Here is a 13,415-nt window from a genome sequence, read left to right on the forward strand (position 1 = left end):
ATTGAATAATAATAATTGTAACATCCAAAATATGAGCTAAATTTTTTAAATCTTTACGGATCAATACTCAAAATATCATACTTATTTATGTAGAATAAGTTTAAAAACTATTACAATATTTAATATTATATTTTAAAATGAAATTTCGTAAACTTATCAAAGTATTTTAAAGTATATGAGAAATAGGTTTGATATAATTTTTTAACGATAAAGATTTAATTTTCTAAACTATCGCTATCCGCAATTAGTGACTCCCGCTCCCAAACTACTTACTCGTCTACTCTTAAAAGAAAAGTGGAAAGAAATACATCATATTATAAATGGTGTGAGAAATAATTAGAAATTTGTACCATTATATTGTGTTCAAAATTATTTTTGTTAAATACTCACGCAGTTTTCTTTCTTTTTCATCCACATTACTCAATCACTCATTGAAAGATTTTTATAAAATCTAGCAAAAAACTTAAATGGTTCAAAGTATAACATGACTTCAACGAGGAATACATCTAAAAGTTGTTTCTAGAAGACTAATATATTAAATGGACTTATGACACTTTGCAGATGCTTGCTTTCAAATTTTAGTGATGTTCTAACAAGATTAATGTTCCCAACCAAGAGATAACATAGTTAACTTCACTAACTTTTTAATTATGATTCTCTTTCATCATTATACAATACAACAAAAACAAAAATATGTCCATAGAGTATAAAAACAAAAAGCACAAACTTACATTCAATTAGACTCCCAAATAATTTAAATATTTTGTATATTATAAACTCTCAATTTAAAATAAGATGATCAGCTTCACCTATTGATGACCTCCTATAATCACTTTAATACACTTCACAATTCAAAGGATCCTACACAAAGAAACATCCATTTCACCATTGGATCATACCATTCAACTTATAAAATAACATAAACTCAATTTAAGCGTAAAATAACTATATTCAACCAAAAGAAGTTGCATGCACTAACGTATCAAATTGAAACTCAATGAAAAAGAAAAATAAACTTACCCAAATAAAAAAAATTATCGATAACTTTCATAATACTCACCAATAGAAACATTTTTACAGAATGTGATATTCAAAAGAATGAAAAGTGATCAAGCAATTGAGAACAGAAAACCACAGAAAAAAATAGGAAAAGAGTTTCAGACATGGCTGTTTTAAGAGAAGAGAACTCAATTTTTTTTAATCTTTTTATAACTTAAACTTTTAAATATAATTTTATTTTTAGTATTCCTTCTCCAACTTTCCTATTGCTCTTAAACTAAATTCCCGATTTCTAACAATAATAATTCGAATTAATAAATTTGATGGATTATATAAATTTATAGTTCATACAGAACTTCTACTCTTTATAATTATTTTTATGTGTATTTAATGATTTTGTATAAATTAAAACTTGAAATTGTTAGTTTAGATTACAAACTTATTTAACCTTACTTATTTTCAGTTGAAAACAATGTTCGAAAATTTTTATATAACAGTTTCCTCATTATTGAGTAATTCTTGGCAAGCCGTTGACCTTTTGGATTATTTTTTTTAATGAATTGTATGAGTTCTCGGAATTATTGACATAACTAATTCCGATTTAACCTACGAAACTAACGTACTGGTCTAATTTTAGAAACTAAACCACATTATATTTTTGCTGTTTTGATCTAGGTAGTTGTGATCTTGATGATAGTACGTGACCATACGGCAATAAATGAAAGCGTTGTGCTTGCACATACAGTGGGTACCCTCAAGATTCTCTCTGGCAGCAGGTGGGCAGCATCATCATGCCTTGCATTTGGAACTACGCTTAATTAAACACCTTCAAAATACCATCGTTTGCTTTGGGAAAATTTTTTGTTTGAAAAATTAGTGTTTCGCCTCATAAGATCACAAGCAATGTAAAGAGCAAAATGAAATAATTTGGTTATCCGCAAAGGCTGACAATGAAAAGATGATGAACAAGTGTTAATGGTAGTTGTAAGGAAGAAAAGAAAACTACTGAGTGATTAGATGGAATACGATTGGAGCTAAGATGATGGAAGTGTAGTTTGTGTATGGCTATGGAATCTCTGACAGAGTGAAACATGACATTGAACCCACTCCTCATGTTTCTAGCACACTTTTTGTCTGCGAATTGAAGAGCTGATAACCATACCAAAGAAAATTCTGATTCTTTATGGATCGTGACAAAACCCCACCCACATTTTGTCTTCATCATGTAAATCTTCCTCTACCACAACCCTTCCTTACCCATAATCCAATGCATTATCATATGAAAATCCAAACGTGAATCTAAGTCCCACATTAGATAGAAATAAGAAAGTATAACACTATATAAAGATAAAAGACTCATTAGTTCATTGTTTTTAAATTTTAAGTAAAGAATGGTGTCAATTTTTTATATGGTTGGATTCATATCTCACGTTTAGTATTGTGTGTAACTCTCTCCTAAATTTATTTTCCAATCACTTCGTCCTAACATTTAAATCCTTAATTGACAATATATGTAGCTGTGCTTATTCAACTTTTTTGTGATTTTCATCAATACTTCCAATGGATGTTCTAATGATCATTGCATGTGTCTTTGAATTCTAATACCATTTTTCTAAACGTCTTTTTTCTTTTCAAATAGACAATTTTCTTTTTCACAAGGTAACTATTATCACTAGTAAAAAAAAACAATAGATTTAACATCATCTTTACTTCAGTGGTTGTCCACATTGGCGTTGCCTATATTTGTTGTTTTCTCTTGTCTTCTTTCTTTTGTGTTAGTGTTCATGGTCCTACACAGTGTTCCAGTTATCTCTTTACTTCCTATACGTTATTAGAGTAATATATTTATTTTGTTGTTAAAATTAATTCCAAATTTTAATTTCAAGATTTCAATTTCGAACAATGAATATAATTGATTGCGGTGATTTACACAAATTCTCTAACATACATCAGGAGCTTTTAAAATATTTTCGAGAAACTCACAACTAGCAAAGAAACTTTAAAACCCAATATATATCTGAAGAAGAGAGAAAGAGAAGATTGAATCTGCAGCTATCATTTTAATAGCATTTCAGTTCAAGTGGGAGGACCAGTTTTTATTTTATTTTTACTTCTAGAAAATGAGTCCTTTATAATTTTGAAACTGTATAGTAATTAGAATTTTTAAAGAATTGTTGATAAAATAGCGTCGATTTTCTTGATGGTTAAATTTCACGAAACATTTATTATATGTTAATTGGAGATTAGTGAGAGAGAAAAAAGAATGAGGAGAAAAATGAAAAAGAGAAAAAGAATATCATTAGATCATTCAAGTTCGAATGACATCAGCTCTTGATAGAAAATAAATAAGGAACTTCACAAATTAAAATAAACTAATCTATAATAATATGATGTGTTAATATAATAGTTATATAAAGAGAGAAACAATTTTTGTAGAGAGAGACATATTCGTGTTCAGCCATATAAAAAAACTCATTACACTAATTATTTTAACACAATAAATTAATCTCTAGTTCAATACTACAAAAATTAAAATAAAAACTATTTATGTGATGCTTAAACCATACAATTATCTGCCTAAAATTTTTAATTGTTTAAAAGGTGTATATATGAATTTATAAGAAACGAAAAACATCAACACTGTTAAATAATTTAATCATAATTTTGATTCCCAACCGCGTGAGTTTTATAGGATTCCCATCTTTAAGATATAAGTAGAATTTTATTTTGAAAGAGCTAAATTTAAGTTATAAAAAAGGAATTACAATTACAATTTATTACGATTTTAATGAATTATACTTAAAATTTAAGTGTAAAGAGTTTCTGTATATGGGTGAAAATGAACATGTCTCTCTCTACAAATATTGTTTCCTTCTTTATTTACTTTCTTTTAAAAGGAATTACAATTACAATTGAAGTATAACTAACAGCATGCGTGTGAAACCTCAAAAACTTGTTAGGGAATGTCTGAATGAAATTATTTCTTAATATTGGGCACAGTTGTTACGGTACTTTTTTTGAAAAATATTAATTTCTCTTAAAAATTAATCACTTTCTTAGTCTTCCATGAGTTTGCTTTAGTTTTTCAAAAAAAATTAAAAGCCAACAATAACATGAAATTTGATTAAAATAAAAAATTTATTTTAATTCCTTTCCCAATTTTAGTTATAAATTTTTTAATTTGTAGGAAACTGGATCATTTTGGTACAAATGTTCAAATATATTTGTTAACTTAAAATAGTAATTCGTGATTATAGTATTAAAAAAAGAAAATTCGCAAGAAACATAGTGAATAGTGCCTGGTAAGGTTTTCTCTCAAATAAAAGTATTTATAAGTTATAACAAAACTCTAACTTGTGTATTTGTATACCTTACAGAAACATGTAATGTTGGATATTAAATTCATCATTTACTTATCCTTATTAAATCGTTAAAAAATATAAAACCTTTGTTTTAGCCCTGAAAAAAACACAATGTTCTTTAAGATATTGTCCACAATTTCAGCATCGTAAATTCTTAGTCAAAGAAGCATTCTAAAGCCCAATAATCCTTTCTGTACGTTGTCCAGCCCAACAAACTTCAGCATGAATGTCTGGGTTTGACACTTTTTCGTAGTTCATTGGGCCTTTGTGATAGCAGTTTTGAGAGTGATGCTCCCTCCACCACCCTATTTTCTCTCCACACCTGTCCAATTTTTTTTAATTCCAAATTTACTTTTTTTACTTCTTACTTTTACCAATTTTACTTTTTATTTTCTAAAATTCTAATTCTCTCTCACTTTCACTTTTCTTTTCACTCTCAGCAGCAAGTCCATACCCCCTCATTGTCATTTTTTCTTTTTTTCTTAATTTCCACTTCCATTAAGATAACATTTTCTGTTTCCGTTTCTTCTTTCTTTCTTCTCTCCTTTGGTGCGTGGTGCGTCGTTTCGCTATGCATTCAAAAAAATACTTCTTGTTCGTATTGTCATAATTGTTTAATTGCATGTGATACTGTACCATGGAACATCAACCATCATCAGAGCTAGAGACATTGAAGCAATGCTAGTGTAGTTGTAGTCATTTATAAGAAGGAGCTTTTAGGTAGTGCAACAATTGGTATAATTAAAACTTGTTATAATAATAATATTAACGTAAGTGATTACAAGAAAATAGGTAGTAGCATCATTGTTGTGTTCCCCATTTTAAGGGATCACATGGAGGCCCATGTGGGGAAGAAATTTAGACTTTAGTAAACACAACCAGTGAAAACTCAACTAAGAGAATATTTATTTTGTAGCTTAATTAAGTGCATATTGTTGATTATTGAGATGATTTGAAAAAGAAATAATAAGTTACATTGGAGAAGAAAGAGAGAAAAAGAAGATGTTGTGTTCACGAAAGTGGAAGAGAGAAAGTGACAGTGGGAGGTGAAGGCTTGCTGCTGAAAGTGAAAAGGAAAGTGAAAGTAAGAAAAGATTCGGATTAAGGTTTTAAAAAATAAAAAGTAAAATGTAAAAAAAATAAATTTGGAATTTAAAAAAATTTGAAGAGGTGCAGGGAGAACATATGATAGTAGAGGGAGCATCGCTCCAGTTTTGGTTAGGCTCTTCTCTATGATAGAGTTTCACCCTTCACCACCCACATTTCTTCCTACACCCCATATTTTTTTGAAAATTTCAAAACCATCCTTTAAGAATTTTACATTCTCATTTCTTTTTGTTAACTGATTTTGAATTTAAAAAAGAAAATTTCATAGATTTCAAAATTCAGTTGAAAGAGTTTTCAAACTTTTGACGAATTTCGAAATATTTTCAAGTTTTTGAAAAATCCTTCGATTGGATTTTTTCTTCAGAGTGAATTTTAAAATCTGTTGAAATATTTTCTTTTTAAATGAATTTTAAAAGCTGTTGGTATTTTTGGAATGTGGAAATTCAAGAAAAAGGGTGAAGAGTGCAGGGAATAACTCTCTCTCATCCATGTTGAATTCCGGAATTGGGCCCTTCAACCCAAGCACTTTCCCTTCGAAGCCCAATATAGCATATGTTGCAAAAGCTGTATTGTTTATTGTTGAAGATGAAATATTATTTTAATTCTCTAAAGTTGTTAGTTTCTTAATTATCGTTAAATAAGAATTTTCAGATATATTATTTATGAAATTTTAAATGAATATTCTTCCACTTTTTTTTTTTTAAATTCCATCGGAAATAATGTTTACATGTTTTATATACTGCAATAGCTTTTTCACGTCCACATCTTCTTATATAAATAAAACACGGTAATATAATTGAAAGTTTTATACAATTATCTATACTATTATACAAAATGTTTTTTATTCTGTTTTTTTATCCTTTAAAATTAAAATATCTATATGCAATAAAATTGTAAAAATTATTTACATTTACTTTTACAATTATAGTAATAATAATTTTATTATTTTGTTACCATAAAAAAAATTGAATACACATAATCTCATATATTTTCTCATAGTCAGGGTAGAAAGCAAATATTCAAACTAAAATAGTAACAACAAAAATTAATTTTATTAGTTGTTATAATTGAGAAATAAAAATATTCAGTTATATTGTAAAACCTAAAATATTTGTTAAGGGATAGAAAATAGACAATTTTGTACACAGTAGCAGTTATATAGATTAAAAAAAACTAACAAAATTGTTTATTAGAATTAAAAATAAAACAAATTAGGAAAATGTAAATGAAAAGCAGTTATGAAAATTAATCCCATTATTAATAGTTATAGATAAATAAAAATTTGATGTATACACAAATAAACTTCCCATCCAAGATTTCCTTCTCTATTAAACATTTACTCTATTTTTGTTGGCACGGCAAAGGTATATTTTTTTTTTGGTTCAGAACAAAGTCACCTTCTTGTTCACATAATAATTTTCATTTTTTATTTTTGTCTGAAACCTACTCATATAATTATGCTATTTTTTAATTGTATACGGGATGAAACCATAAGATATTCTTAGTTTCCCAAACAGAATGTGAATAACATATGTAATTGCTAAACTAGATAATGTAGTTGATGATTACATAAAATGTGAATTACTGTTGGTTTCGCTAGCCAATTACAATCGGCGGCGTAAAAGATCAGTTCTATCCTCTAAACTAATCAAACTAACTAAGAGCTTAAACTTTTAATCATGGATTAATTTGAAGTCTATTAGGATTCAGTGAATAAGGTAAATAAACGAGTTAGAAGAGTAAATCAACCAGTCAGCGAGAGGCAAAATCAAGCAGCAATTTGTCCTGGTACCTAACTTCACCCTTTGTTCCAGCAATTCTCTGGTTGTTCTTCCGAGGTTGTTTTATTGTTACGAGATTAAGGCTTTGTTTGGAGGAAATGATTTTGGGGGTGACTGAATGGATGAATTTGATAAAATTTGAGGATGAATATTTTGTTATTTATTTGAGTAGATTTGGAGGTAAATGATAATGAATATGAAAGTAAAGTAAAGTTTATGAAAATTAGTTTAAGATTTGATTGATGTGATAGATAAAAAAAATTGTTTAATTAATAGAAATTAAAAATTATTAAAATACTCCTAATTATTAAAGTAATATAAAATAATGATTGTTAATTGTAAAAATGTCTATAAAAAATAAAAAATTAACATTAATTATTATTATTGTTATTATTATTATTATTTTGGTTTAATAGCCAATTTAGTCCTCACTTTGGTTGAAAAATCTCAATTTAGTCCCTCGTTATAAAAGTGTTTTGAATTAGTCCTAACTTTTAAAATAGTGGGTCAGATTGGTCCTTTCTGTTAAATATAAGTTAACAAAATTAATGGATGATGATGTGACACAACTTAAAGCTAACGAGGGACCAATCTAACACATCAGCTTTAAGCTGTATCACATCATCATCCATTAATTTCGTTAATTTATATTTAACGAAAGGGACCAATCTGACCCACTATTTTAAAAGTTAGGACTAATGTAAAACACTTTTATAACGAGGGACTAAATTGAGATTTTTCAACCAAAGTGGGGACTAAATTGGCTATTAAACCTATTATTTTTTAGGATTGGCCCAGCACTGTGTAAACACACAAACGGCCCAGCCCACTATGACTCATACGTTGTAAACGTATGTGTAGTACTCCAGCCACGCAAGCATCGTCAGAATGGTGTGAGATGAGAGAGAACAGAGCGAAAGGGAGAACTCTCCAGGCGATGAAGCTCCGGGACTCCAGTGCAGATCGACGGCGGAGGAGACGGCGGTTGACGACGACGGAGAAAGGAAAAATGAAGAACACAACACGAAAGGTAAGAAAAACGTTCTCTTTTCTTATTCTATGATTTTGTCTGGTATATTGAAAACTGTAAAACTGTGTATTGTTTTTCTTGCTCTGATCAGAGAGGAAGAGCTCTATTTATAGAGCTCTGTTAACAAACTATTAAAAGCTAAAAACTAACAAAACAGAAAACATTAAATACAAGATTACTGTCTTCTTTGACAGTAAGGAATCAAACTTAATTCCTAATAGCCTCCCCTCAAGCTGGACGATGAATGGTCGTCAGTCCAAGCTTGGGAACCGTTGACCTAAATCTGACGCGGTGAGGGAACTTTGTGAAGATGTCGGCCAACTGTTGGTCGGAGCGTATGGGTAGAAGGTTGAGTAGATGTTCTTGGACTTTCTCACGGACGACATGGCAGTCAAGTTCGATGTGCTTAGTCCGTTCATGAAAGCTCTGGTTGTGAGCTATATGCCTTGCAGACTTGTTGTCGCAATACAAGGCAGGCGTTCCTGACTCTTCTATTTGAAGGTCTTGAAGTAGATAACTGAGCCACTGTATCTCACATACAGTGGCTGCAAGAGCTCTACATTCGGCTTCAGTGGAGGATCTGGAGACAGTCTTCTGCTTCTTTGATTTCCAAGAGATGAGTGAGGAGCCAAGGAAGATACAGAACCCTGTTGTGGATCTTCTAGTGTTGGGACATGTTGCCCAGTCAGAGTCACTAAAAGCCTTCAGTTGCATAGGGGAGTCAGCTGGGAAAAACAATCCTTCAGAGGGCTTGGATTTGATGTACCTGAGAATGTGTTGAATGGCCCGGTAGTGATAATCAGTAGGTGATTGAACAAATTGGCTAAGTAAATTGACTGTAAAACATAGATCAGGTCTTGTGTTTGTGAGGTAAAGTAACTTCCCTATTAGCCTTCTGTAAGGACCTGGATCATCCAGGTAGCTGTCCACTTTGTACAAGGTGCTTGTGTCACTCAGGAAGGGAGTGGATGAAGGCTTGCACCCCAACATTCCCGTTTCCTCTAGTATGTCTAAGGCGTATTTTCTCTGGCAGAGGTGGATGCCCTTTCTAGATCTGGCCACTTCCAGTCCGAGGAAGTATTTAAGTTCTCCTAGGTTCTTTATTCGAAACCTATTGTGGAGTAGTTCCTTTATGTTGTTGATCTCCATCATAGAGTCCCCTGTCAACACAATATCATCCACATACACAAGTAAAGCAGTAAAGCTTGTAGGTGTCCTCTTAATAAACAAAGATTGATCAGATTTAGACTGGGTAAAATTAGCAGTAATTAGAAAGGAGGAGAGCTTTTCAAACCACTGTCTACTGGCTTGTTTTAGGCCATACAATGACTTTGTTAACTTGCAAACCTGTCCTTCATTACACCCATCCAGACCTGGAAGTGGTTCCATGTAGACCTCTTCATTGAGGTCTCCGTGTAGGAAAGCATTGTCTACATCCAGTTGGTGTAGAAACCAGCTGTTGGAGGCAGCTAGTGCAATAAGTAATCTGACTGTGGTAAGTTTAGCTACAGGGGAGAAGGTGTCTAGATAGTCTATCCCCTCCTGCTGTGTATAACCCTTTGCCACTAAACGAGCTTTGTACCTTTCAATGCTACCATCGGCCTTGTATTTGGTTTTGTATACCCATTTACATCCTATTGTGGCCTTCCCTGGAAGCAGTGGTGTCAAAACCCATGTGTTATTGTCCTGTAAAGCTTGGATTTCTCTCTGCATGGCCTCCACCCATTCAGTCATTTCTTTTGCTTCATTGTAAGATCTGGGTTCCTTGTTCCCAGTGACAGCCATAGTGTACTTGAAGTGTTTCTCTGAAAGGTTATCACAGCACAATAAATCAGAGATGGGATAGGGAGTTTTCAAACTATTTTTAGTAGTTGAGGATTGATTCACCTGGTGGACATAGTGCTTCAAGTATGTGGGAGTCCTTTTCGGTCTGTTAGACCTTCTATTTTCCTGGTTGTTGGGACTACTGCTGGTGCCAGCTCTGTTTTCTTCATTATCTGAGGGTTGTTCTCCTGACTGCCCTGCTGCTGCCTGGTCAGTATTGTCGAGTTCATCATGGTCACCATTACTGGTAGAGTACTGATCTTGTAGGAGGTCAGTCAGGGTATCGACTTTGTCCTTCCCAACATCACAGTGGGCTCTACTGTCATGTGGCTCTTTGTAAGGGAAAATGTCCTCATGAAAGAGGACATTTCTGCTGATAAACAATTCCTTACTGTGTAGATCAAGCACAATGTATCCTTTCACACCATATTTGTATCCTAGAAAAATTCCTTTTCTAGCTCTGGGGTCAAGCTTGCTTCTGTTATTTTCTAGAGTGGAGGCAAAACATAAACAACCAAAGGTTTTGAGATCTAAAAAGGTGGGAGGTAGTTTGTAGAGAATTTCATGAGGTGTTTTGTGGTTGAGAGTGGCAGTAGGCAATCTGTTTATCAGATAAACAGCATGGCCAACAGCATAAGACCAGTAAGCATTAGGAATACTGGATTGGAAGATAAGACCACGTGTTACATTCAGAATATGTTGGTGCTTCCTTTCAACAACCGAATTCTGTTCCGGGGTTTCAACACAGCTTCTTTGGTGGTTAATTCCATGCACATTATAAAAATCCACACAATTAAATTCAGGGCCATTATCAGATCTTATAGTTTTGATTAGTTTGTTAAACTGATTTTTGATTTTAATAACAAAATTCTGCAACAGTTCTCTAGTTTGGCCCTTATTATTCATGAGAAAAACCCAAGTGTGTCTACTGTAATCATCAACTATGGTTAGAAAATACTTATGACCATGGACAGAAATAGTATTAAGGGGACCCCATATATCACAATGTACAATTTCAAAGCAATCAGTGGTAGCAGAAACACTTTTAAAGAAGGGTAATTTTCGCTGCTTAGCATAGTGGCAAGTCTCACAAACAGTATTAGTATCATCTTTAACATAAGGAAAAATGTCACATATATGTTTCATAACCTTGTCACCAGGATGACCCAGTCTACAGTGCCACAGGTTTACATTAAGGTTCTTAAAAGAAAAAACAGTTTTAGCAGTGTATCTTTGATCAGATTTAGGAAGAGCTTGTAGGTAATAAAGGCCCTTCCAAGCATTAGCACATCCAATCATCTTCAATGTATGGTTCTCCTTTATCTGACAAGTCTTAGAGGAAAAAATTAGACTGCAGTCCAAGTCCTTAGTGAGGCTTTGAACAGATATCAGATTAAAACAGAATTCAGGGATGTAAAGAACGTTAAAAATAACAAAATCTTTTGAAAAATATACGGTTCCAGCATGCTCAGCAGTTAGAACTGTATTATTTGGTAGTTTCACAGAGATAGGTTTAATTTTGTAAAAGGTTACAAAATTTGCCCTATCATGTGTTACATGATCTGTGGCACCAGTATCTATTATCCATGAAAAATTACCTTGTTTATGTTTAGTGTCTCCCCTTTGGACTTGATTGACTTTGTGAGGAGGTTCATCAATCTTGTCCATCATCCTGAGGAGCTTTTGCATCTGCTCAGCTGTGAATGAGCTGAAAACATTTCCATTATTGGTCTGTTGTGTGCTTTGAATCCCTTCTGTCTCGGTGCTGTTCTGGCAGGCATTTGCAGTGCCCCAGTCAGTCCTCTTTTCCTGATTGTTGTCCCCTTTCTTATACCAAGGAGGGTATCCGTGCTTGGAGTAACACTCATCCACGGTGTGGTTCATCTTGTTGCAAAAGGAGCATTGCTTTCCATAGTTAGGATTCCTACCCCTCCCTCTCCCTTGGGCACGAGAACCAGAGCCTCTTCCCTGGCCCTTCCATTGACTGTTTTTATCACTAGTATTGGCTAGAACCTTGACTTCGGGAGAGATATTTTTCTCTTGTCTCTCTTGTTGTATAATGAGAGAAAAGACACGGTTGACATTGGGTAGAGGATCCATTAAAAGAATTTGTGTCCTTACAGTGTTGTAGGAATCATTCAGCCCTTTCAAGAAGCATATCACATGCTCCATTTCCCTGTACTTTAAGGAGATCTTAGAGAGATCACAGCTGCACTGAACCTTACATGTGCAAGTGGGTATGGGTCTTAGAAACTCCAGCTCTTCCCATAGAATTTTAAGATCAGTGAAAAACTGACTTACTCCTCTCTCTCCCTGTTTGATAGAGTGTATGTCTTGCAGTAAGTCTGAGATCTTGAAATAGTCTCCTTTGGAGAACCGTTCTTTTAGTTCATCCCACAACTCTTTGGCCTCTTCAATGTATATAATGCTCTCAGCAATCTGTGGAGAGAGAGTCTTGGTTATCCAAGAAAGTATCATCACATTACATCTTTCCCATGCATCAAATAATACATCTGTCTTCAGGGGTTTCCTTATGGACCCATCAATGAATTTGGTCTTATTCTTGGAGAATAAGGCTCTTCTCATACTTCTGCTCCATGAGGAGTAATTGTTCTCATTTAGAGTTTGTGTAATGAGGGTGAGGCCCGGGTTCTCACCTGGATGTAGGTAGTAAGGGCTGGATGGGTTACAACAAGACTGATCAGTTTGTTCCATAAAGAAAGTTTGCAAGAAACTGGCCAAGAAGATACCAAGAAATGAATCAGAGGCAACGGAAACAGAGCAGGCACTAGACCTGCTCTGATACCATTTTAGGATTGGCCCAGCACTGTGTAAACACACCAACGGCCCAGCCCACTATGACTCATACGTTGTAAACGTATGTGTAGTACTCCAGCCACGCAAGCATCGTCAGAATGGTGTGAGATAAGAGAGAACAGAGCGAAAGGGAGAACTCTCCAGGCGATGAAGCTCCGGGACTCCAGTGCAGATCGACGGCGGAGGAGACGGCGGTTGACGACGACGAAGAAAGGAAAAATGAAGAGCACAACACGAAAGGTAAGAAAAACGTTCTCTTTTCTTATTCTATGATTTTGTCTGGTATATTGAAAACTGTAAAACTGTGTATTGTTTTTCTTGCTCTGATCAGAGAGGAAGAGCTCTATTTATAGAGCTCTGTTAACAAACTATTAAAAGCTAAAAACTAACAAAACAGAAAACATTAAATACAAGATTACTGTCTTCTTTGACAGTAAGGAATCAAACTTGATTTCTAATAATTGGTATAAAAATAAATATAAAATTCAATTTACA

At 33.3% G+C, this 13,415-nt stretch overlaps 1 protein-coding gene across 1 annotated transcript; it reads right to left on the reverse strand.

Annotated features, from left to right (window-relative positions):
* Positions 1-11,385: 11,385 nt before the first annotated feature.
* LOC148194776 (uncharacterized) lies at positions 11,386-12,689 on the reverse strand. Its single transcript, XM_088096325.1, has 2 exons — positions 11,702-12,689; positions 11,386-11,426 (listed from the first exon to the last, which is right to left on the reverse strand). Exons 1-2 carry the CDS (start codon positions 12,687-12,689, stop codon positions 11,386-11,388), a joined length of 1,029 nt encoding a protein of 342 aa, XP_087952451.1.
* Positions 12,690-13,415: the final 726 nt, after the last annotated feature.

The sequence above is a fragment of the Vigna umbellata genome, chromosome 8, assembly GCF_029865625.1.
Source record: "Vigna umbellata cultivar VRB3 chromosome 8, Vumbellata_1.0, whole genome shotgun sequence".
Lineage (NCBI taxonomy): Eukaryota > Viridiplantae > Streptophyta > Magnoliopsida > Fabales > Fabaceae > Vigna > Vigna umbellata.

Bases quoted from the DNA above. Each gene is read 5' to 3' on its own strand.
- LOC148194776 (XM_088096325.1), bottom strand. From the start codon at position 12,689: ATGAGAAGAGCCTTATTCTCCAAGAATAAGACCAAATTCATTGATGGG. The intron at 11,427-11,701 runs GTAATTTTTCAT...AAGACTTGTCAG, and splicing joins AGACACTAAACATAAACAAG to ATAAAGGAGAACCATACATT.